The sequence below is a fragment of the Phyllostomus hastatus genome, unplaced genomic scaffold (assembly GCF_019186645.2).
Source record: "Phyllostomus hastatus isolate PE091 unplaced genomic scaffold, TTU_PhHast_1.1 phas_scaffold_442, whole genome shotgun sequence".
Classification (NCBI taxonomy): Eukaryota; Metazoa; Chordata; class Mammalia; order Chiroptera; family Phyllostomidae; genus Phyllostomus; species Phyllostomus hastatus.
This window is the reverse complement of record NW_025334030.1, coordinates 5,680,790-5,705,703: the sequence shown is the minus strand read 5'-3', so window position 1 is coordinate 5,705,703 and position 24,914 is coordinate 5,680,790. Positions and strand designations below refer to the sequence as shown.

Here is a 24,914-nt window from a genome sequence, read left to right as displayed (position 1 = left end):
GACCAGCAGGGCCCATGACCGTCAGCAACCAGGTAGCATGGGGCCAGGAATGGGGTGACCCAAGGACTTTATTCACAGTTCTTTGGGAAAGGAGACACTCAGTGGTAACCTCCCAAAGCTCAGATTGGGTCCACCTGCCAGTTCATAATTCCCAAATCCAGAAGCTGCCTGCCAATCCCATTCTGCCCACCGGCCAGGCAGTAAAGGCACTCACATGTGGAGGGATCCTTGGGACCCTGGCTACAAGAAACAGGGCCTCCTGGGAAGACCAGCAAATCAAAGAGCTGAAAGGATTTTGAAATTAGGAAATAGCCTGTTTAAAGTAAAACCTTTTGGGACCAGAGGGGCCCCTCCAGAAGGGTGCAGATGGCTAAACCCTGTGTCGGCAGCCTAGCTGTTAGCCTTTCTTTTCTCTGAGCTTTCCTAGGTACACCTGCAGGGACTTCTGGATAGAGTCTCTGGAGATAAAGCTGACAAAGTTCTGGATGTCCGAGTCACGTTGTTTCACCAAGCGGTCTGCTGTGGGCTTTCGCATCATGTTCTTGGTCAGCTGTCGAGCATGGTCTAAAGAAAAAGGGGCCCACGTGTGAAAACCCACACTCTGGGACAGTGGCATCATCCTCAACATCCCCAAACAGAATTGCTGGGAGAAAACTTAGAAGATACAAATAAGCAAAGAGAAGAAAATGAAAATCACCTACTTCTCACTGCCTACTGATTTTTAGTTTTTTTAAAGATAATTTTAAAAAATTTATTTTCAGAGGGGAAGGGGAGAGGGAGAGAAACATCAATGTGTGGTTATCTCTCATGTGCCCTGACTGGGAATCAACCAGCGACCATTTGGTTCGCAGGCCCGAGCTCAATCCACTGAGCCACACCAGCCAGGGTGCCCACTTTCTTTCTTTCAAATTAATACTGTAAGGACTGCCTTTTTAACCTGTCATTTTCACTCAACTGTATTATCAAGAATATTTTCCAAGTCACTCAATATCCTCTTATAATAAATGGCTGCATGGTATTTGGTCATCCCATGGTCCATGAGCTGAGAATGCTTTTTACATTTTTATACAGTTTAGTTGAATAAAAAATTGAAAAAAGGATAACATGTTGTGATGTGTGATGTTTTATCAGAACACTGACGCACTCGTTAGTTCACGTACTCTGTGGCTGCCTTCCTGCCATGGTTGTGGCAGAGACCGTGTAACTACAAAGCCAGAAATCCACCTGGCTTTTCATAGATGCTCTGCTGATCCACGTCTCTATATAGTCACCCCTATTTCTATACACAGACATGTAGGCTGTTTCCAGTGGTCTGTGTAGTGGGTTGAACAGTGTATCCCAAAAAGGTATGTGAAAATCTTAACCACCTCCTAGAACCAGTGCATGTGGCCTTATTTGGAAGAGGGTCTCGGCAGATATAATTAAAATGAGGTCACCCTGGATTCAGGGTGGGCCCCAAATCTAATGACAAGTGTCCATGTAGGAGAAAGGAGGAGATCTGAGATGAAGGAGACCATGTGAAATGAAATCAGAGATGAGACGACAAGCCAAAGGAGGCCTGGAGCCACCAGAAAGTGGGAGAGGCAGAAATGAGCCTCCTCCAGAGTCTCTAGAGTGAGCTTGGCCCTACCTACAACTTGATTTTGGACTTCTGGTCTCCACACTGAGAGAATGCATTCCTGTTGTTTTAAGCAGTCCCCAGCACACTCAGTGCGCATGTTCTCAGCTTGTACAGTGCATTTTTACAGAACGTTCTGGTCCCAGAGGAGGGAAGGAGGCTTTGCTCGCCCACCACTACCCAGAGCGGCTGTCCCTCCCTGTGCTCCTCACCTGGAATGGACAACCACTGGGCCATCACTGACAGTGCTGTGCTCTGCACCTGGTCCTCAGGCACCACCTTGTCCACCATGCCCACCTGAAGGGCCTCTGCCGGCGGGAAGAGACTCCCCAGCTGCAGAGCGTGCTCTGAGGCACGGTGCCCAATGGTGTTCATAAGGGTATCTTGGAACCTGGAATGCAAACATCCACTCACCTGGGGCTGGGGGCTTCCAGGTGGGTTGGCTCATCCCTGGGCCAAGTGGAGTATGGGTGCAGTCCCTGGCCTTACCAGAAAGGGGCAACGATGCCCAGCAGGGTCTCATTCAGCCCAATGACATATTTGGGGTTGTCGGCCAGCACCCGGTAGTCACAGGTAAGGGAGATCAGGCAGCCTCCGGCAGGGCTGGCTCCCTGCGGGGAAAGTAAGACCACTAGCCTTTGGGGGCTGCTAGTGCTGGTCCCGACAGTACTCCAGAGAGCAAGGGTTCCGAGGAATGGCCTGATGGCAGGAGTGAGCTCTGAGTGACCTAGCCCCACTGCCCCTCCCTGCCAACAGGCTCCGCCCTCCCTGCACCTTTCTTAGGTTGTCACTGCATCTCTTCAGGGCACACCAGTTCCTGAGCCTTAGCTCCGGCACCTTGCCTCAGCAACCTGTCCCTGCCTTCCCCAGGTCAGGCCAAAGTGACATTTTCAAAATGTGGATCCAATTCCCCATTCTTGCTCTCTGTATAGCCCTGTCACTGGGCCAAGTTAACTATGGGCCCTTGGATCCTGGGCCCTGCCCCTACCTGTGAGTGAGCTGACGCCTGAGGCCCCCACCTGTCTGTTACCACGTCACAGTGATCTGTAATGGCATGCTCACCTGTGCATGTCTAAGGGTCTCCCCAAGACACCCTTTCCCTCTGAGGGCTTCCTGAGGTCAGGGCCACATCTGCACTCTCCTCCCCACCCCCACAGCTTCTAAACAGTCAGCACGACCACTTGGGAGTGGAGACACTCACATTGATGGCAGCAATCAGCACCAGGTTCGACAGGTACAGCCGCAACCACAGCTCCTGCATGGCCTTCCAGTACTCAGCATAGTGTGCGGGGTTCTTCCCGCACATTTCCGTCAGGTCCAGGCCAGCTGAGAAGACCCCGGGACAGTCCTGGATGAGTGAGGGAGCCAGGGCCCCATCAGAGTCTACCTTCCAGGGCAACGTGCCCTTAAGGCAGAGGTGCTCAAGGGGCAGCAAGGCTGAGGTCATGCTCAGGGTGGCAGGATGCTGCCCCCAAGAGCACTGAGCTGGGGCTCCAGGACTCGGCATCAACCTCCCTCAGACTCAGTTCCTTTTACGTGCTGGGGTGCTCTTCCCTTTTCAAGTTCAAACCGAAATAGGCAAAACAGGCAGGCAGGATGAGGTACTCCTGTGGGCTCCATGCACACCTATGTGGCATCCCAGGCAGGAAACTCAGATACAGACAGGGAGGTGCTTCTGTCTGATCGGGAAAGGGGCACTGACCAGTCAAGACAGACCTTGCCCTGGTTGGTGCGGCTCAGTTGGGCGTCATCCCGCAAAGCAAAAAGTCACTGGTTCAATCCCCAGTCAGGGCATGTAAAAGAAGCAAGCGACCGATGTTCTTCTCTCACATTAACGTTTCTCTCCCTGTGTTTCTCCCTCCCTTTACCTCTCTCTAAAAATAAAATTCTCGAGAGAGAGAGAGAGAGAGAGGGAGGGAAGCAAAACCGCTCCTCTGAGTTGCAAGTGTGAGACAGAAGCCTGGGGAATGATCCTGAAGGCTCATGTGTCCGGTGCGGAGGCCCCAGGTCCTGAGACAGCTGCCAAGGCTGGGATGGGGGAGCAAACAGAAGAGGAGTGACAGGCTAGACTAAAGGGCTGCCAGCATGGCAGGGCTTTCTAGCAGTAGGCATTCAGTTCTGGGTGTTCAAAGGACTGTTGGCCAAGAACACAGACAGGGAGGAGCAGATCAGCAGTCTTCACTTGAAAACACTGGCCCCTGGGGTTCCCATGTGGTCACAGCACCTCTGAGCAAAGGAGCCCCCCAGGGCTGGGGGCTGAGGCACCTGAGGCCGGTGTGATCATCCTCTCACTAGCTAGAACTGACAATGGCTACCATACTGCCAGTGAGAATGACAACCACCGAGTATCTGTGAGAAGCAGGCAGATAAATAAAGTATGGGATGGTCACACTCTGTGTCCCCTACATCTTTATATAAGCTATACAAGCAGCTGCGTGCAAGGAGCTGCACATACGCTTGTGTGCACAGTGCTTGGAGGCTGACCTCTTGTTTCCATGGAATGTGCTCCACTCCTGTAACTTAAAAAAGACCGAACAGAGAAAGACATGCAATTGTTACACCTAGTCCACCATTCCTCATGGGCCAAACAGGGACCTGGAAACCAGCCCGACTGTGGCGCAGGGATGGCAGCAGGGACAGAGTTGCTCTTGCTTCAGGGACAGGGCAGGACTTGACGTTTAGCTTCTCCGCCCTTTCCCGCCATAATCCCCTGGGCCCTCCCCAGCCCAGGATCCAGTGCATTTGATCAGCACAGATGTTGGGCAGGATTACAGCACTTGCCTGTGGTTCTGCTTCAGGAACTCAAAGGCAAAGCATTATATTCAGGACATGAGAGAATAAATGGCTCGGTCCTAACTGGGGTGATCTCTGTGAGACAAACTAGAAGGGGTGTGGAGTGGCCTGTTTCTGTGATTCAGCAACATGTTTTTAGTGGGCCAAACTGTGTCCCTGAAGAAGACAAGGTCAAGTCCTCACTCCCAGGATCTGCGAATGTGACCTTATTCAGAATAGGGTCTTTGCAGATGTGATCAAGATGAAGTCATACGGGGGTAGGGGACCCCTACATCCCAGGACTGGTGTCATTCTAAGGAGAAGGACACTTGGACGCAGAGACCCAGGGCAGACGTTTGTGACGATAAAGGAGGGTGGAGTGCTGGAGACACTGTGGAGCAGCACAAGCCCCCCAGAACTGGAGGAGGCCAGGAGGGTTCTCCCCTGGGGCCGGCAGGAGTCAGCCCTGTCGAGACCTTGGTTTGACCTTTTGGCCTCCAGAACTACAAGAGTATATTCCTGTCATTTACACCACCCCATCCGTGTGCTTTGTGATGGTGGTCACGCAATGCTAATGGTATTCTTCCACACTCACCTGCAGAGGACCCACTGGACAGGCCTTGCACTACACACACAGTAGGCGCTCAGTACAGAACACGACACTGGTACGACTGGGGGGAGACCACACTGTAGTGGGAAGAATATGGGTTTTAGAGGGGCACATGCTGGCTCTCTTCCTCCGGGGCCATGTGACTTTGAGGCCTGGAGGCAGCAGGAACCTTTGCTGTGCAGCACCCAGTGCCACAGGCACCTAGGCCACAAGGCAATTTTAGCATCTCCAGGAAGTGTTGCTATGATTGTCAAAAAGTTCCCTGGGGTTCTGTCCCCAAGCCCTCGACAATCTGCACCCATGAGTTATCAGCCCCACCCTTGGAGAAACATGGAATACTCCCTCTCCTACAAGACCTACCAGGTGTACGCATTGGCCCGTGCCTGGGAGTCCCCTGCTGCTCTTTGTCTCTGGCACAGTGCTGCGTTGCCCCAGGTCAGAAGCAGCCAGGCTATTCAGAGCTGTGGCAACGCCAGGCTGCCCCTGAGACAACCTGAGGGATGAGAAAGCAGACGCATTCCCACAGTGGATGCTCTAAATCTTGGCTGAAAGAGGCTGGTGGTCTGCTTCCTGCACCTTTACTGACGGCAGGATGACATCCCCAATGGTCTCTGCCATGTGGTGGCATTTAGCTTTGGGGGACACTCATGCAGTCTGTGGCTCCTAAATTGAAAGGTGACCCTAGTGCTCTTTCTAATGCAACAAAAGGCCTATTATGTTGGGTTCACACTTCATCTCCCCAGCTTGGTCTTATCTGTGCCCTCTCCTGGCACCTGTGGTGCCTGGCAGAGCAGGTAGGCCTGATGCCCACTGGAGGGGGCAGGAACACGAGGCCCCCAGTCCTGAGGGTCTGGGTTTTAAAACCAGCCCAGGCTCTGAGGACCACCCAAGGAAGGCACCCCAGGAACCTACTGCCCAGTTTGTACTGAGTCTGTCCTTCATGAATCAAGGCTGCCCCTGCAAAAATGTCACCTGTGCAGGACCACAAACCCTAAAAGTCTCTTGAGGACATCTGCATCCAGGGCTGCCTAGTTATTCCACCACATGTGACCAGCACATGGTCTCCGAGTGTGGATTTTGATCTGGTCACAGGTTCATACTTTGATCAGGGGACTCGGGACCTTGGGGTGCTAACGAGCACTCACTGAAGTTAAGATGATGCCTCGGAAGGTTTTGTCATTCTCCAGCTTCTCCAGGTTGATGACTAGCTCCGTCAGCAACTCTAGGCTGAGGCTGTTCACTGGGGGATTCTTCAACTTCATCACGGCGATCCCTAGTGTGAAAATGAAGAGAAAGTTCATGCCCAGGATTGGGAAAGTGACCCCAGGCCCTCTGTACCCTCAATCTGGCCATGGGAAGTCACATGGTTTTTTCAGCTGAGGTGAGATTTGCATAACATAAATTAACCATTTAAAAGCGAACAACCCAGGCACTGGCCACGTGGCTCGGTTGGTCGGAGCACTGTCCCATACATCAAAAGGTTGTGGTTCGATTCTTAGTCAAAGCACATACCTAGGATGTGGGTTTGATCTCTGGTCAGGGCGTGTACAGGAGGCAACTAATCAATGTTTCTCTCACATTGATGTTTTTCTCTTTCCCTTCCTTTCTGGAATCAATGAATATATTCTCGGGTGGGAATTAAAAAAAGTCCACCCATGTTGTAACATATATCAATGCCTCATTACCTTTTTGTTTTTTTTTTTTAATTTTAATTATTTATTTTTAGAGAGAGAGGAAGGGAGGGAAAGAGAAGGGGAGAGAAACACTGACTGGCTGCTTCTTGCACACGCTCCAACCAGAGACCAAACTCACAACCCAGGGGTGTGCCCTTGAGCAGGAATCGAACCAGTGATCTTTTGCTTTGCGGGGCAATGCCCTACCAAGCCACATTGGCCAGGGCTGCCTTGCTGCTTTTTAAGGTAGAGTAATACCCTGCTGTACACTGCACTGTGTCTGCGCATTTACGTGCTGGGGAACACTTGTGTTGGTTCCACCTCTTGGCTACTGTGAATAATACTGTGAACATTCATGTACAAATTTTTCTTCTTTTTCTCTCAGACACAAGCCCATCACCTGCATGGGAGTAAGAAATGGCCTTAGTTTCTTGAGGAGTAAGTGAGCCAACTCTGAGATTCCTGCAAGGAGGGATCCAGTGAGGTACTCTAGTTCTTGCTTGTTTGAGGATTGAGGAGGTCCTGGCCACACTGGCTCAGTTGTTGGAATGTCATCCCAACAGCTGAAAGGTTTTGGGTTTGATTCCCAGTCAGGGCACATACCTAGCTTGTGGGTTTGGTCCCTGGTTGGGGCATGTTTGGGAGGCAAAAGATCAATGTTTCTCTCTCTGCCTTCCTCTCTCTATAAAAAGCAATGAAAATGTCCTCAGGTGAGGGTGAGAAAAAGAAAGACCGAGGAGACAAATATTGGGAGAGGGGTGTTGGATGTTCCCATTCACTCCTTACGCCAGCAGCAGGGAAAGCAGGAGGGACAGGGCCTGCCCTTGTTGACAGTGAAGCTGCTGGCCTGGGCCAGCTGGGGCAATCCGTTTTCACTGCTTGGTCAGGGCAGAGTCCAAGGACTCCAGATAAGTCACTATGCATTTAGGGTGCATTTCCCTGGTCAGGACCCTGGAAATCTCTGGACTGTCAACACAAACCATTTTCTAGGAAAAAATTATGGCCAAGATGGAGGCGTAGGTAGACATGCTTCACCTCCTTTTGCAACCACAAAGAGAATTACAACTAAATCTCAGAACAAATGACACCCAGAACTATGAGAAAATCGAACTGTATGGAAGTCTGACAATCAAGGATTTAAAGAAGCCACATTCATCCACATGGGTAGGAGAGGAAGAGACATGGAGAGGCGGCAGCAGCAGTGGCAGAATAGGCATAGGTGGTCCCACATTCACATGTGGTGGGCAAAAATCAGGAGGGGTTCCACGGGAGCCAGCAATTCCAGCCCCAGGCCAGACTGCACATCCCAGGGTTCCAGTGCCTGGAAGATAAATCACCAGAACTTCTGACTGAAAAAAAAAAAAAAAAAACAAAACAGTGGGGGTTGGGGTGGTGGAAGAAACTGCTGGATTTTCAGGAAACTCCACTTAAGGACGTGCATGGTCTCAAAACATATGCAAACCCACACACTCTGGGATTTAACACCAAGGCAGCAGATGGAAAGGCGTCAGTGGCACAGAGAGTGGTGAAGTGACTGGAAATGGGGTGAGTGCTGGGCAAACCCCCAGAAGGCAGGCACAGTCCCCTTTCTGAGCCCTCCCCCCACAGAGCACAAAGCGGTGAAGTGGTTGCCCTACCCTGACGATTATCTAAGGCTCCACCGCACACAATTTATAGGTGCCTTTTACAGGAAGTCAAAGGAGCTCTACCGAATACACAGAAACAAACACAGGGAGGCTGCCAAATCAAGGAGACAAAGAAATATGGCCCAAATGAAAGAACAGAACAAAACCCCAGAAAAAGAACTAAATTAAAGGGAGATAAGCAACCTGTCAGATGCTGAGTTTAAAACACTCCTGATTAGGGTGCTCTAAGAACTCATTGAGTACAGCGACAATGGAAAGGAAGAAATGAAGGTTAGTTATACTAAGTGAAATAAAGAAAAATATACAGGGAACCAACAGTGAAGGGAAGGAAGCCAGGATTCAAATCAATGATTTCGAACATAAGGAAGAAATAAACATTCAACCAGAACAGAAAGAAGAAACAAGAATTCAAAAACAAAACAAAAACAAACAAACAAACAAAACCCTGAGGATAGTATAAGACGACTCTGGGACATCTCCAAACATGCCAATATCCAAACCATAGGGGTGCCAGAAGAAGAGGAAGAGCAAGGAATTGGAAATCCATTTGAAAAAATAATGAAAGGAAACTTCCCTAATTTGGTGAAGGAAACAGACATACAAGTCCAGAAAGCAGAGAGTCCCAAACAAGATGGACCCAAAGAGGACCCCACCAAGATGCATCATAATTAAAATGCCAAAGGTTCAAGAGAATCTTAAAAGCAACAAGAGAAAAGCAAGAGAGTTACACCTACAAAGGAGTGCCCATAAGAGTATCAACTGATTTCTCAAAAGAAACTTTACAGGCAAGAAGGGACTGGCAAGAAGTATTCAAAGTGATGAAAAGCAAGGTCCTACAACCTAGATTCCTCTATCGAGCAAAGCTATCACTTAGAGTGGAAGGGCAGATAAAGTGTTTCCCAGACAACATAAAGAAAAGGAGTTCATCCTCACCAAGCCATTATTATAGGAAATGTTAACAGAACTTATTTAAGAAAAAGAAGATAATCAAAACTATGAACATTAAAAAGGCAATAAATTCAAAACTATCCACAACTGAATAAAACAACAACAACAACAACAACAACAACAACAACAAAACCCAACAAAGTAAGCAAACAGAACAGGAACAGAACCATTGGTTATCAGCTGGGAGAGGGAAGGGGGAGGATGGGGGAAGAGGTGCAGGAATTAAAAAGCATAAATGGTAGGTACAAAATAGATGGGGGGAGGTTAAGAATAGTATAGGAAATGGAGAAGCCAAAGAACTTATATGCATGACTGATGGGCATGAGTTAAGGGGGCACTGCTGAAAGGAAAGAAGGTACCAGGTGGAGGGGAGCAAAGGGGGGTAAAATTGGGGCAACGGTAATAACATAATTAATAAAATATACTAAAAAACAAAACAACATTCTCTAGGAAAACTAAGTCCTGAAGGCGATGGGCTATTTTGAGGCCTTTAATTTAGGAGGAAGAAGTAATTATTACCTGGCTACAGGTACGTACATGTACACATAAAAAGCAATCAAAACTTCCAGAAGTTTGGGTAGAGACTTTGGGTTAAGATGAAAGCATAAGTAAACACAGCTTGCCTCCTTGCACACCACATCAAAATTACAACTAAACTATAAAACAACCATCATTCAGAACTATCAGAAATCAAGCTGAATGAGAGTCTTAGAACTACAGATTTAAAGTAGAAACCAACTACAGAATTAAAGAGGAAACCAAATTGAGACTAGTAGGAGGGACTGGTCCTCCACCCATATGTGGCAGATAAAAATAAGGAAGGAAATCTCAGGAGCAGGGGATCCTAGCCCCAAACTAGGCTCCCCAGCCCAGGAAGAGAAGTCCCTACAACTTCTGGCTGTAAAAACCAGTTGGGATGGAGGCCATGGAAAACAGGTATTATTGGAGTCTCCGACAGTTCCTCTTAAAGGGCTCAAGCACAGACTTACTTGGACTCACTCCCTGAGCTCTGGCGTGGGAGCAGCAACTGAAAGGCATCAGAAACATAAGGGGACGAACTGAATTGTTCAGCATCGGAGCAAGTGCTGGGGGGTGGCATTTTCCTAGACAAATGTGCTGGCAGAGGCCTTTTTTCCTTTTCTGAGCTCTCCCTCAATAGGGCCAAAAAGCTTACATGCAGGGTCAATATCTGAGACTCCATTAACCTGACTTACACTGTTTGTCCACCCACTTGATGCCCTGAGGTCCTGCCCCACCCAACAATTGAGCCCACCCAAGCTGTTTCCAGGGGCTTTTCCATATGAATGGCTGTTCTTGGTCCATGCTTCTGATTTTCTTAAATTCTCTCAAACAAGTAGCATCTGTCTTGACCAAGTCCTGTACATCTTGCTAAGTAGCCCCAGGCCTAACACTAGCAGCAGCTGGCCTTGGTTCACAGTTTAGTCTCACCTGGGCACCTCCAAGCGCTGTACAAGTAGCAGCCATCTGCAGATCTCTTTGCAGCTTATGCTGTACAACCCTGGACAGAACACCGTCAGTGGCTGACCGTGGATGTGCCAACAATGATCAAGGCTCAACTACAACAGGAGGGAATACACAGCCCACATGGTGGGCACGTCTTGGACACCTAGCTTGGCTGTGCCACTGGACCCTACAGGACACCTACTACATCAGGTCACTCTACCTAATCTGGGAGACAAGCAGCTCTACCTAATACAGGGCCCTGTATTAGGTAGAAACAAACACAGGGCCCTGGGTGGTTTGCTCAGTGGGTTGAGCATGAGAAGCAACTGATTCATGTATCTCACATATTGATGTTTCTCTCCCTCCCTTCTCCTCTCTCTAAAAATAAGTACATAAAATCTAAAAAAAGAATCTTCCAGAAGTTTGGAAGGAAGTTTAAGAAGTGACCTTGGATTTCAGTGGAGCCTGGAGGGGCAGAATTGGGGACACTGGGGGAAAGGTTAAGAGCCTGAAGGCTACCATGAGTCAACAAAAAGGAATTGCAGGAATGTGGAACTGGAGGCAATCAGTGTCTGAGGTTAACAGTAAGTAATCAGTTATCGGAGCTAAGTAACAACACCCCTGGCACACGATGAGTACTAAAATAAATGTTAGTTGAATGAAATCTAAAATCAGCTTCACTAACAGCATTTACATAAGAAACATTTTTAAAGTACTTTTACTCTGTTACTTCACTCAGGCATCAAGATTCCTGAACACTAACTGGGTCTGACAGTGAGGACAGAACCAGATCTGGCTTTCTGACCCCAAACTTGACTTTCTTGACCAACTTGACCAAGCCAACGAAGCTAGCGAGTTCTTCTGTGGCAGGGTGGGAAAGCACTTTGGTAAAAAAATTGTCTCAATGATACTTTTTAAAACTTACTTGTATAACATAAAATTTACCATTAAAACATTTTTTAAAATTTATTGATTTTAGAGAGGGAGAAGAGAAACATCTATTTGTTGTTCTACTTATTTATGCATTTGTTGGTTGATTTTTTATTTTATTTATTTATTTCTAGAGAGAGGGGTAAAAGGGAGAAAGAGAGGGAGAGAAACATCAATGTGTAGAACCGTAAGCCAGCAAGGAGACAAAAGCTTATCTCCCTGGCAGGAATGCTGCTTCTGCTGCTTTATTCATAACTGAACCCCAAAAAGCTTGGTCGGTTAGCCAAAGACGGGTAAGATTCCCCACGGGGGAATGACCTGAGACAGGCACGATCACTTTGGGAGGCCCCCCAAAAGAAGGACTTGGGGGGGCTGCAGCAAAAGGGGGTGATGGACCCTTTCTCCTCGGCTTTGACATAGCCTGAGTTCTCAGCGTCTGGGAGAAAACCTCCTTGTCTCCCGGTTGCCTTAGTTCCCTTGCTCCACCTAAGCCTGAAACAATGACAGGGTGGTGCAGCTTTGTGCTGAAAAGGGCGGATTCCCCGGGGTGATCAGGCCAAGAAAGGACATGTAAATTACTGTGAAACCTTCTTTGTTTAGAATGCTCTCAGTTGAATGAGAGGGGTCCAAGGAGGAAGTTAGTTTGTTTCTCAAAGTCTTACAGCTTTTTGACCCCAACTCAAAATAGACTGGCAGAGTTCTTTGTTTTCTATAGTTCCTTACTTTCCCCTAATGAGTACTGTATTTTACCTGAATTATTATGCAAAATGAGCCCAATAAAAGCAGGTATGGATGGTAAATCGGCGCGCTCCCCACTAGGGGGGGTAGCCATTTCGTCCCTACTTCCCCACAGAAACTAGTTTGTCTCTGTGCATGTTTTTTCTCGCGTGTTTATCATCGAGCCATCCACAGCGTTCCGTGGTCACTGCTGGCCAGAGACCCCCGAGCAACAACCCAGGCACTTGCCCTGACTGGAAATCGAACCTCCACCCTATGGTTCGCAGGCCTACGCTCAGTCCACTGAACTACACCAGCCAGGGTTGAACAAACATTTTTATCTTTATAATGAACTGGTGGGAAAACCCATTTAAACTAACACCTAGATTGATGACCATTAAGTTCTGAACTCAACAGAAACTGACTTTAAAGATTTTATTTCTTTAGAGACAGGGAAAGGGAAGGAGGGACAGAGAGAAACAGCAATCAGTTGACACTGCCACGCGCTCTAGCAGGAGACCTAACGGGCGGCCCCGGCATGTGACCTGATCGGGAATAGTACTCGAGATCTTTCGCTTTGCAAGTCCCATGCCCAACCACCTGAGCCACACCAGTCAAAGCAACAGAAACTGACTTTTAAAACTTTTTCTCGTGGTCTTTGGAAACGCAAAATAGCTTTTACATGAGGCTGGATTCCAGGTCTAGGGAAGAACAAATAATACAACTTACTGCATTACAGAACGCGCTCTGTTGCCAGTACCACGGGGCATTATTTAATTTCGCCTTTCCTAGTCCAAGGCAGTGGGCACAGGTGAGCTCAGGATGTTTGGTAATTCTGACTGGCCAGGTGGCGGCACCTTCGCTGAACCTCTGAATCCGTTCCGGATTCACGTAGGGGGCGAGGCTCGGTGTGTGGGAGGCCAGTGCTCCAGAGGGCGAGGCCAGGGGGTATGCTTACCGGCGGCCGGGTCAGGTTCCACCAGCACCCGCTGACTTCCAAAGCTTCGTGCGCCTACACCACCTCTGGCCGCCGCCTCTGTCCGCCCGAAGGCCCGACCCGGGAGCCAGGTCCCTGAGAAACGGCAGCATGGGGTCCCTTAGTTCGCTACCCTTGCTCACCCCCAGAGTGCCCCCACCCAGTCCGCCCGCCTGAGGTCACGCACAAGGGCGGAACACAGCTCGCGCCGGGACGCGCATTCCAGCCATCAGCGCCATCTTGACCAGACCCGTTCCGGTGCCGCGCTAGGGTGCGGCCTCCTTGTAGGGGCGGGGGTAGGTGGCCACGCCCCCTGCCTCAGTATTAGCTGGGCTTGTTGGCCAAGGTCCCGCCCCACCTCCCACGAGGTCAATCGGGGTGCAAATTCTCAGGCCACTCCTCCTGGAGGTCGGAGCTTACCAAGTGCAATGGACTTCGCGGAGGACACTGGGGCTGCGAGGTGAAGGGTAGTAAGGCATGGCAGTGGGCAGCCTGCCCAGGACAGACTCGCACTTCATCCCTTCACCCACAGCAGCGCCCACAGGTTGGCAAGCTTTCCATGCCTTTTTTTTTTTTGCTATTTCTCAAATTCTGCCATCCCTAATGAAAAGGATACTATAGAGGAAATGCAGATGGGGGCTAGGTGCTGCAAGTGTGAGCTCTTCCTCCTGCCTGTGGTGGGAAAATAAATTGAGGCTGGTAGTTGAATGACAGGTATGGGGCCCAGCATAGCTAGGTGACTAAACAGAGTATCAGCCTTCCCCGAAAGCCCCGTGCATCAGCACACTTGCTGCAGATGGCAAAAGGCAGTCACTACGGACATGACCACAGTTGCTACCTCAAGGGAAAGGAGAAACACTGAAAAGATAGAAACAAATAAAGGTGGTCACCCACCCGGACAGAGGGAATGAGGTGGAGGCATAGGCAGTCTTTGTATTGCCTGAAAGCACAAGGTCTTTTTGTTTAAAATATTTTTTATTTTTAGAGAGGGCAAGAGATAAAGGGAGAGAAAGAGCAGTATGTGGTTGCCTTTTGCATGCCCCCTACTGGGGACCTGGCCTACAACCCAGGCATGTGCCCTGACTGGGAATTGAACCAGTGATCCTTTGGTTTGCAAGCTGGTACTCAATCCACTGAGCCACACCAGCCAGGGTGCACCTGGTCTTTGTTTTGAACACTGGGCACAGTACCACCAAGCACAATGTTAGACAAATTCAACTTTTAACACCCTAAGTGTTTCCAAGTCTTCCTCATGCAACAAACCAAATTTTAAGGAGGAAAAATAAAGGTGATAAAACATCTTTCTTCTATTTGTCTATATGCAGGAGCAACCCAACACTTGGTGGTCTCTTGGTTGATTTTGGAGGTGTGACTTTGAAAATGAAACAAAAACTCAGCTCTCAGGCAGCCATATGTTAGTTCCCGCACAATAGCTATCTTTAAGGCCAATGGATAGGAAGGAGGCAGTGAGCCCACACTCTGCATTCTAATCCTAGGTTTATTCAACACAATTCTTTTACTCTACACAACAAAATGCTACAAAGTTACAAAAAAACTCAAAACAGAAAATTTATAGTACTGACTGTACAATAAAAGCCAAAAAAGCAATGTACATGTTCCCAAGGTAACCCCAAAGACCACTACAAAGAAGGTGGAGGTGGGGTACAATGACCCTACAGAGTCAGTTTTCAACTTGCTCACCAATTTCAGAGAAAGGAGATGTGGGGTGTGAGTGTATCAGTACATGAGTGTATGAGAACAGAACCATTTACAGCAACTAATGGGTTGTGTGACCCTAGAGGTCAAGACTCGAGCAGAGCCAGGTCAATAGGAATGGCAGCTGCACAAAAGCATGCCCTTTCCTAAAGGATCCTCAGGCTACCAGACTGACCCTGGGTCATCAGCGGAATGAAAAATTGTGCTCCCAGCCTGGGGTGATACTGCCAGCTGGAATCCTGCTTGTTCCTGCTGGCTTAGCCACTGAACTGACTCTCAGGGACTGGAAACATGGGAACTTTCTAGCCAGGAAACTGGAGGGCATCTTCATAGGCACAACCCCAACCCAATAACAGTTCTGCAGCTGAACTTGGCCTTCAGAGGAAAACGTCTCAATGCTGCCTTTGAAGCCTGCCCCTGAGTGAGAATTTGTTTCCTACTGACTCTCCTTCGGCTAGAAAAGTGACAGAACTGAATTGGATGGGATATAAGTTATGGGGCAGAGCTTCAGTGGCTTGCTTATCGGGAGGAATTGGAGCTGGAGCGGCTCCGGTGGCGGCGCCGGCCGGGGGAGCGGGATCGCCGACGCACGGGGGACCTGCGCCGTGGGGAGCGTGACCTGTGGGAAGAGGAAAAAAATACATCAGACACTGAAGCACATGCCATGGAAGCAGCTCTACATCATGGATCACAGGGTTAAGGCTGGCTTCTTCCTAGAACAATTCTGTAGTTTCCTGGTTCAGCACTCTGTCAGGGTAGCTCCCTTTGGATGGGACTGACATAGAACCCTTGAAAAAGAAACTGATATTCTGGAGTTCTGCTACAACCAGCAGGGCCACACCTTCTGCTGGTCCCCCACTCCAGCAGTTGCCTTTCTCTTCCTTTCCCCAACTGTAATGAACATGAACTCTGAAGGCCTCCCCATGCCAACACTGCCATCATGGCATGCGTGCGCATGAGAGCACGTGGGGCTGAATTAAGATCCCAAAGCCATCACTGTCACATTGTGTTGTAAATAAAACAAACCCAAACTAGCCCCAATCAGCAAGCCCCCTGTGAGACTCCAAACTGACTCACCTTCTCCTCATCCGTGGGGGAGACCGGCGCCACATGGGAGGTGGTGGCAGCATTCTCCTGGGAGGGCTGAATCGCCTGGGGGGTGGCCTAGGCCAGGGGGCCAGCACAGCGGTGGCAGTGATTTCCTGGCCATCAATTTGTCCTGTTGAAAAAAGATCAAGTCACCTCAACCTTGATGCACTGGGATTGCCTCTCAGAGAAAGTGCCATCCAAGTCAACACCCAAAGAACGCGTTAGTGTCTGCTAAGGTGAGGGGAAGATTTGTGCCCTAGCCCTGAGCTGGACTGTGGCACTAACACTTAAGCTTCCTTCTCAAGAATAATGGGAAGGAAACAGGCAAGAGCAGGGAGACCCATTAGAGAGGGGTTCACAAGAACAAAGATAGGGTAAAACCCATCTCAAGGGATGGGATGTCAAATCAGCAGAACTAGGTGACGGATCGGGTAGGGGGTGGGGAAGGGAAGATGATCAGCACCAGATCTTGGATAAGCCATGATCTCCTGAGATGCGGAGTTTAGGAGGCAGAACATCTCAAGGATGGGTGGACAAAATGAGATGAGGTTCATGAGATGTCAAGTTTATCTTATGAGTTTGTCTCTGGAAAAGTGTCCCAGAGAGAGCTCAGGAAGAAGGCCAGAGAAGCCTGCAGGACTTCAGTGAAACAAGACCAAAGAAAACTGAGACGCAGACCCAGGAACCCCAGGGAAGCATATGTGCCAACTTTAGCCTAGGGACTGCTCTGGGGACCAAGCACAGCCCCCTGTGTTTCCCCAAAGAGCAGAGGGCTCTTTGATCTTTTTAGCTCCTATGTTCAAGGAAATTTCAAAGGTACTTACTGAAGGGATAACTGAGACATGAGGGCACGTGTTCAGAAGAGACTCAAAAGGCCAAAATATCTGTAGCCGAAGCTGACCCTGGATCACTGCCAAAGCCCACCCCAGTTAGGGAACTCATGGCACCAGTTATAAAACAACAGAGATGAATCCACCTTCCGGCCAGCTGCCAGTAAAGGCCAGGCCTTTTTATTTTCCCTCTGGAGATAATGTGGACTTGCTCCATTTGATGGTGCATAGCACAATATGGGGACACACACAAGCCCACCAGAATCTCAAGAAAATGTGGAATGTTTATAATTGGGTACACCTGGAATGTGTCCAAGTCTTCTAAATTTTTAGCAAGTGCTCAGACTCTGTCAAACATGATTGATGATCTCTACTCCTAATAAAAAAATGTGATTCAACAAAGCCAAAAGCTGATGTGTTTCACAGTGATGAACTGGAGTTTATCCTAAACTTCCCCAAAACAGTTCAGATGGATATTAATAGATTAAAACAGAGTTAGCTAAATATTAAGGAAAATTTTGTAGTATCTAAATTCTACCAAGGCCCAAGGGCAACTATATACTGTTAGGCTATTTATCAAGCGTATAATGAGGCCTTCGAAGATGCTGAGGTTCTGGGGTGCTCAAATTTTCCTCCCTAATCAGCCTGGCAGTCCACACAGTGCTGTGGGCAGTCCTGGCTCTTGGCCCCAGGTGCCTGGACTACAGCAGCAGTGAGCTGGGGCAAGAACAACTTACATGTTCCTTCAAATACTGACTTAAAGACAAAACAAATATTGGCCATCTGGCCCTGGCCGGGTTCACTGGGTTTGAGCATTGTCCTGATTTGCTGAGGTTGTGGGTTTGATCCCCACAACCAATGAATGCATAAATAAGTAGAATAAATCAATGTTTCTCACAAATTGATAAAAACAAAACAAAACAAAAAAAACAACAAAAAACAAAAACCAATGATTGCATAAGTAATGTTTCTCTCTCTAAAATACATAAAATTAAAGTAACTATTAAAGAATACAAGCAACCAATGAATGCATAAATAGAACTGATGTTCCTCTCAAATCAATTAAAAAAAAAACACACACCAAATGAATGCATAATTTCTAAAATAGTCAATAAAAATTAAAAGAATAACTATGTAAAATACTGCTTACAATATGGAAAAAAAATAAATAAATCACCACCTGAAACCATTCACAAACACTCAAACCATTCTGCCCAATACTAAACAGCTACAAATGTCACCATAAGCAGCTTTTAGGAAACGGGTAAAATTTGTGAATTCAGCAAAGGAATCCTAAAAATGCTAAAATGTCAGCAAAAACAGAAACTGACTCTCAGAGAGGATTAAAGGAAACATTCCCATATAAAAGCCAAATGGCTCCATTATATTCATAATATCCTGTTAAAAAAATTCGATCCTTAAAAACTTTAAACAGATTGAAAATTCTTAAAAAAAAATTATTTATTTTTAGAGAGAGGGGAAGGAAAGGAGGAAAAGAGGGAGAAACATCAGTGTGTGGTTGCCTCTCACACACCCCTAAAACCAGGGACCTGGCCTGCAACCCAGGCATGTACCCCAACCAGGAATCCAACTGGCGACCAATTAGTTCGTTCACAGGCCCATGCTCAATTTACTGAGCCACACCAGCTAGGGCTGAAAATTCTTAATATGCTAATATATTCGTATCTACTGAATTTTTTCCCAAGAATTTTTTTTAAAAGGATTTTACTTATTTTTAGAGAGAGGAAGGGAGGGAGAAAGTAGGGAGAGAAACAACAATGTGTGGGAGATACATCAATTGGCTGCCTCCCACATGCTCCCAGCTAGGGCCCAGGCTACAACCCAGGCATGTGCCCTGACCAGGAATAGAACCAGCAACTCCTGACAGGCTGGCACTCAATCCCCTGAGCCACCCCAGCCAGGGCTGAATTAAAAATAAATAAATAAATAAATGTTCCATAAAACGTGTTTTTGGTAAACACACCACTGAATAATTATAATCCTGAATCAGCCTCAAGGAGATTTTGATGTGTAGCCAGGTTGGAAATCCATTCTAAAGGTTGCTACATGTCTGGCTGGTGTGACTCAGTGGACTGAATTCTGGGCTGAGAAGCAAGAGATCACTGGTTCAATTCCAAGTCAGGGCACATGCCTTTGTGTGGGCCAGGTCCCTAGTAGGGGGGCGCACGAGAGGCAATCACACATTGACGTTTCTTTCTTCTTTCTCCTCTAAAAATAAAAAGAAATAAAATCTTTTAAAAAAGCGTCCTGACATGTGGTTGGTACCTGGTCTTGGAGAGGGGACAAAGGGAGTATAGAGGAGTGCTGGCAGGGCCACCCACCTCCATCCATGTGCTTCAGTGCCTTCTCGGCTTCATCTGGATTCTCAAACTCCACATACGCGTAGCCTTTAGATAGATGGGGGTGCATTCTTTCTACAGGCATGTCAATCATTTTAATTTTCCCATAGGTGGAGAATATCTCCATGATGTGATCCTAAAGAAAAAGAAGGGTCACTCTTATGCTTAAGCACCAGTCACTTGTAAGAGTCAAAGAGAATTCACCACATAACTACAACTTTGGCATTTGGGGGTAAATCTCCTAGACACACGTGTACTTCATTAAAAGGAATTAATCAGTGCACTACTCGAATCATGCATCATCAAGTAAGTCCTCCAAAAAGCTACATCCAAAGACACCATCACTTGGTTCCCTGGAGAGATCTGGGACTCCTCACCTTGGTCACATTCCTGGTAAGTCTCCCGATGTGTACTTTGGTGGGTTTAGGAGAAGGGCTCCGCCTTTTCCTTTCCTTTTCATCTCTTTTGGGTGGTTTGGATCTGATAGTTAGAAACAAAACAAAACAAAAAAAACCACACACACACACCAAAACCAATTAATTTCTGTCAAGTTAGTTGATTCATTTTTTTAAGTGGGGATATTAACTGTGAATATGAGTTTTCTATAAGGAAGCCTTTCCTACTGCTTTATGCATATCATCCCTGACTCAGAAATACTATTGGGACAGAGAGATTCCTTTTTTTGGCCTACTTTTATAATAACTACAGCAACTTTATGGAAACCAGTTTGTAAACTGAAGTTCACAGATAATTCACAAGTTTTGGTGAGAAGCAGTGCTGGAGGGGAACTTACTTGGAGCGGGAACGCCGCCTATTGTCATGTCTGCGCCGAGAAGGACTTGGAGAGCCAGAGGAGCTGCTGGAGCTGGAGCTACGGGATGTGCTTGAACTTCCCGAGCGGCTTGATGCAGACGAGGAGCTAGAGCCGCTGCTCGAGCCAGTGCTGGTGCTGGAGCCCGAGCTGGAGGTAGAGCTGGACCGAGACCTGGGGGTGAGATGGAAGGGGTCACAGACAACAACCAGTGGGAGCAGCATTTCTTCACAGCACAGACAAGCTTGCACATGCTCCCAAGAGAAAACAGCTGTCCTCGTATTTCCGAGCGGCACTACTTGCTTCAGTGGGGAAACATTTACCACCACACCCTCAAGCCAAAGCTCTAGGTGAGGAAGGAAAACAGCACTCGCATCATGCAGTGACAGGAAAGGAAGAATGAGCTGCTTCCTACAGACACAGAAGCACTGCCTACAGAAAGGTAGAGAGGAGCCTGGCAAGTCAGAGCCACCAACTCAGCTTGAAAGGTGACTACTGACTGACTGATTGAGACTGGTTTTCAATGGAAGAACAAACAAGTTCTGGGCTAGGGCAATCCAAATACAATTCTGAATAAAAAGTATTTTAGAGAAAAATATACCCCAAGATGTCCCATTCCTCAACATCTCAAAGAAAGAAAACAACACAAACACCAGCTTCTATAATATAACCACAGCAAACCCAAACCAGTCTGCCGCAATTAGAATCCTGATTAACAATCTGAGAGTGTTTCCTTCTTACATAATTAAGACGACAGAGCACTTTCTGGGCTCTGCAAAAGGGACGTGAGGCCTCTCAACACTCTATCCTGCCAGCCCCACCTGGTGCTGCTGCTACCACTGGAAGCGCTGCGCCTCTTGCGAGTTTTATCCCTGCCACGATCCTTCTCGCTCGACTCCTTGGTGACCCCTTTATCTTTAGAGCGATCCTTGGACTTCTCATCAGAGCGGTCTTTGCGTTTGGAAGGAGAAGGAGCCCTGGACGGTAAGGAAGAGTATGAGATCACATGCCCCTTTGACTGAACCCTGAAACAATAGCACAACTCAAAAAAGGGGATTCAAGTAGCTACAGTGATCCCAGACCATTACAGAGCAAAATGATCTGTGGCTTGGGATACTTTCACTGTAGAACGTAAGACATTTCCAATCTTCCCCTTTCTGAGGGTCCCTAGCAACAAGCACCCCCAAAATAGCACTAGAAGAATCTGACAGGATTACCTAGTGCTGGACTTTTTATTATTTTCTTTGACTCCTAGCAAGCTCTTCTTTTTCACTCCTGATAAATCCATTCTCCCCTTCTGAGGTGTTCAAAGCAGCAATGGTGGCCTCACTTATCTGAACTCTCACTTCTAACTTGAGTCTGAGAAACGATCCCTAATCGATTGCAATTTACGCCAAAGTGCAGCCTAATAACAAGATAAAAAGATTTAAAGAATGAACAAATTGGCAAGGCAACAAAGCTACTTTATATGCAAAAGCTGAGCAGATAAGATGGCGACAAGGGTCACAGCAGCGAGTGAGCATCCACAAAGCCAGGAACACTTAGGGATCTTCACCACTTCCTCAGGGAGGATACCGTCTCCACAGGACACACAGTAGACTCGTCACCTCAGCTTGTCTTTTTCTTAAGGAAATGATGGTGGTGCTTGTCACTGGTATTTTACGGGTGGCATAGTACCCATTTTTCACTTATAAATACGATGCTGAGCCCTCTATGGTCCCTTAGAAATACTACAGCAGCACGTGCATGCAGAACAGAGAAAAACCAAAATAAATGTGGCTGTCCTGATAGGTTTAAATCTTGTTTTACTGCTGTAATTTCCTAATATGATACTTTGACAATATGTGACAAGAAGCAAAAACTACTTTAAAAGTGACTGGTACCAGCATCAAATGTTTACTACCCGACCATAAACAGATAAAAATATCTCATATGAACATTTTAAAAGCAGCAAAATATATTAAAAAGTAGTCATTTCCTTAAATACTGGACTTTAGTTAATGATATGCATATGGCAGTGTTATGGGGAAGTATACCAAAACATTCAAATTACTCTGAAATACAAGGAAAAATAAGATTGATGGGTGGGGCTACATACAAGATAAAGCAGAAATGTGACTTATAAAATCTAGGTGGTAGTAATGTGAGTATTCACTGTACAATTCCTTCACCTTTTCCGTATTTTTATATTCTTTCAAAAATAAAATGCTGGGGGATAGGGTGGGAAGTAGACACTGGAATTGGATGAGATACTGCAGGTAACGGTTTAGCAAAGTGCTTGGACTGCAGCATGTGCTCAGTAAGTAGTCATTAGAAAATATTACTCAAGAACAAACTACTAATTCATTATGTGCCCTGTTTCCTGGGGACTGCTGCCTCAGTAATTTCAGTGAGATTTTATACAATTTGCTTGAATTGTAAGCAAAGATCTCAAGCTGTTAGTCTTAACTACCTGTATTCCACCTTTTCTGATAGCCTGTAAGTAACTTGGACACAGCATACCAATTGAGATCGTTTCCATGTGTGTGCAGGTATGCAAAAGGCAAATAATGTCCCGGCTCAAGAAATACTGCTTGGCCCTGGACAATCAAATCAGAATGGAAGAGAGCAGAATATCACCTATGCTCCTGTTTTCCAGGGCTGTAAAACCTTTAAGATGTTTTGCCTTAAAACAAGGTTATTATAAACACCGAGCTGGCAATACTGGATAAGTTTAGCATCCTTGGACAACCACTGATCATGGTTAAGAACTGTGGAGTCAGTATGCGGGAGTTAGCTTTGCTATGTGACCTTTGATAAGCCACTTAACCTTTCTGAACCTCAATTTCTCACCAGTACTATGGTGACAGTTATAGTTCCTATCCCTCATGGTTATCAAGGACACCAATCAAATTAACCCATGAAAGACTTGGCACCTAGTTAACGCTCAGTAAATGTGTGCTCGTGTTACAAGAAAAGGCTGTTTCTCCACGTTTAGAGATTTTTTTCCCATATACTCTTGTACCCAGTCATCCATCTATTCTGGAATGCTCAAATGAGGTCTCTCGACAGCCCCCATCAGGATCACCAGGAGCAACACTGCCCAATTCAGAGTCCCAGCTCCAAACATATCCTAAAATTTTCTAGTAGCCACATTACAGAAAGTAGAAGTTAACAGCGAAGTTAACTTTTAGTAATGTATTTAACACATTACATCCCAAGTATTACCTTTTCAACAATCAGCATAAAACTGATGAGTAAAATATTTACCTCCACCCCACTGAGTCTTTCAAACACCTCAAATTTGGGCTAGGTGTATTTCAAGTGTTAAATAGCAGGATGTGGCCAATGGCTACCTTATTGACCTAGAGTGCAGATTCCTGGACCCCATCCCAGTTCTAAAGATCTACCTGAGTGTACTTTGTGAAAAGAAGTACCAACAGTTATTCTTCAACACTAAAAATTAAAAGTCACAGAATAAACAAACACTTTGTTGGGTGTGGCCAAATGCTAAAAAGCAAAGGTTGAGGTTCTCTGCTCACACAAGTTCAGGTAACAGCACAGGACTTTGGTTACCTCCCCCATCCTCCGGAAAGTGCGCGTCCAACAGCCAGAGAGAGGAGAAAACAATTAGTTAAATCTCGAGTAGATGGCGTTCAGCTCAAATCTTCAGAGCACCTTCCCCATTTAAAAGTACATTTTAGGCAAAAATTCATGCAAAAATAACAAAGATAGAAAAAGCCAAGTCTCTCCTCGCCTTTACCCTTCCCTTCTCGGGTAACCCGTCAAACTGAACTCCATTTCTCAGTGGTCGTATACCCAAGGGCTAGCTAGCACCGAGAACGGCACATAGGAGCCCGGTAAACGTTCGTGAAGTTAATGTTTTGAATTAATGGCCCCGAGGAGAGGATTAGTCGGTCTTCCAGGGTATCCCACAAAGCAATTCTGCACCCACAGGGGCACAGGCCCCGCACGCAACCTCGTCGTCCCCGTCCACTCACAACTCCTCAGTCCAGGCGCCGGACCGCGAGCGCTTCCAGGGCAGGGCCCAGGGTTGCAGGCCTGGGTCTCCAGCCCGGTGAGAGGGTCCTGAAGGAAGGGGCCGCGCTCACGGCTGTTCCAAGTTCCGCGGGCCTAGCTGGGCCTGCCGCAGAGCGGGCGAAGCGAGGCCGCCCTTCCGCCCGCCGCAGCCCCGACTACTTCCGGGCCGCGGCCTCGGATCCTCCCACTCTGCCCACCCCGGGCCACACTCTTTCTTCTCAGTTCCCGCGCTGCGCAACCAGGCCGCTGTCCTCACCGCGGGGCCAGAGAGCGCGCCAGCCCTACCATGCGCCCAGCCGATTCCGTAGTGCGCCCCCCGAAGCTCGGATGGTGTCGGATTCCCTCACTTACATCTTCCCGCCACCGCGACCTCCTCCCGCTCTCCTCAGCCGCTGAGGTCGGCGCTGCTCAGTCGTCAGGATTAGGGAGCGGGAAGACGCCGCCGTTCGGCGAGCAGCGATGACGCAAGCGCTTTAGCCAATGGGCACGAGCGCTCAGAGTGTTAAAAGGCCAGGGCCGTTTGTGGAACGCCTTGGCGGTGGTACTTCCTCTGTCACCCTCCCTGGAGTGGTGTCTTGGGCCGCCCCGGGCTGGCTACACGCTTCGTGGGGCCTACAGATAAAATGCTTGTTAGGGTCAGAGGGCCGCGCCACATGGGCAGATGATGGGCCGGCGCCGATGGGGTTAACGCAGCCCAGGACTTCTCACTCTCCCTTCGCCGCCCTCTCACTCCC

The 24,914-nt window shown here is 47.7% G+C and overlaps 2 protein-coding genes across 7 annotated transcripts; both read right to left on the bottom strand.

The window, feature by feature from the left end:
- Positions 1–50: 50 nt before the first annotated feature.
- ECI1 (enoyl-CoA delta isomerase 1) lies at positions 51–13,678 on the bottom strand. The gene is made up of 7 exons (XM_045820706.1): positions 13,542–13,678; positions 13,337–13,450; positions 6,146–6,273; positions 2,820–2,966; positions 2,108–2,229; positions 1,831–2,009; positions 51–564 (listed from the first exon to the last, which is right to left on the bottom strand). The coding sequence occupies exons 1-7, from the start codon at positions 13,591–13,593 to the stop codon at positions 398–400; spliced, it is 909 nt and encodes a 302-aa protein (XP_045676662.1). The 5' UTR covers positions 13,594–13,678; the 3' UTR covers positions 51–397.
- A 1,156-nt stretch (positions 13,679–14,834) lies between these two features.
- Positions 14,835–24,674, bottom strand: RNPS1 (RNA binding protein with serine rich domain 1). 6 transcript variants are annotated; one of them, XM_045820798.1, is made up of 8 exons: positions 24,532–24,674; positions 21,378–21,565; positions 20,982–21,137; positions 20,143–20,334; positions 19,727–19,829; positions 19,332–19,485; positions 16,148–16,289; positions 14,835–15,689 (listed from the first exon to the last, which is right to left on the bottom strand). In XM_045820798.1, the coding sequence occupies exons 2-8, from the start codon at positions 21,446–21,448 to the stop codon at positions 15,590–15,592; spliced, it is 918 nt and encodes a 305-aa protein (XP_045676754.1). In that variant the 5' UTR covers positions 21,449–21,565; positions 24,532–24,674; the 3' UTR covers positions 14,835–15,589. The 6 variants fall into 6 exon arrangements, with proteins under 6 accessions (XP_045676754.1, XP_045676756.1, XP_045676755.1 ...); XM_045820800.1 differs by lacking the exon at positions 24,532–24,674 and adding an exon at positions 24,466–24,485; XM_045820799.1 differs by lacking the exon at positions 24,532–24,674 and adding an exon at positions 24,141–24,403.
- Positions 24,675–24,914: the final 240 nt, after the last annotated feature.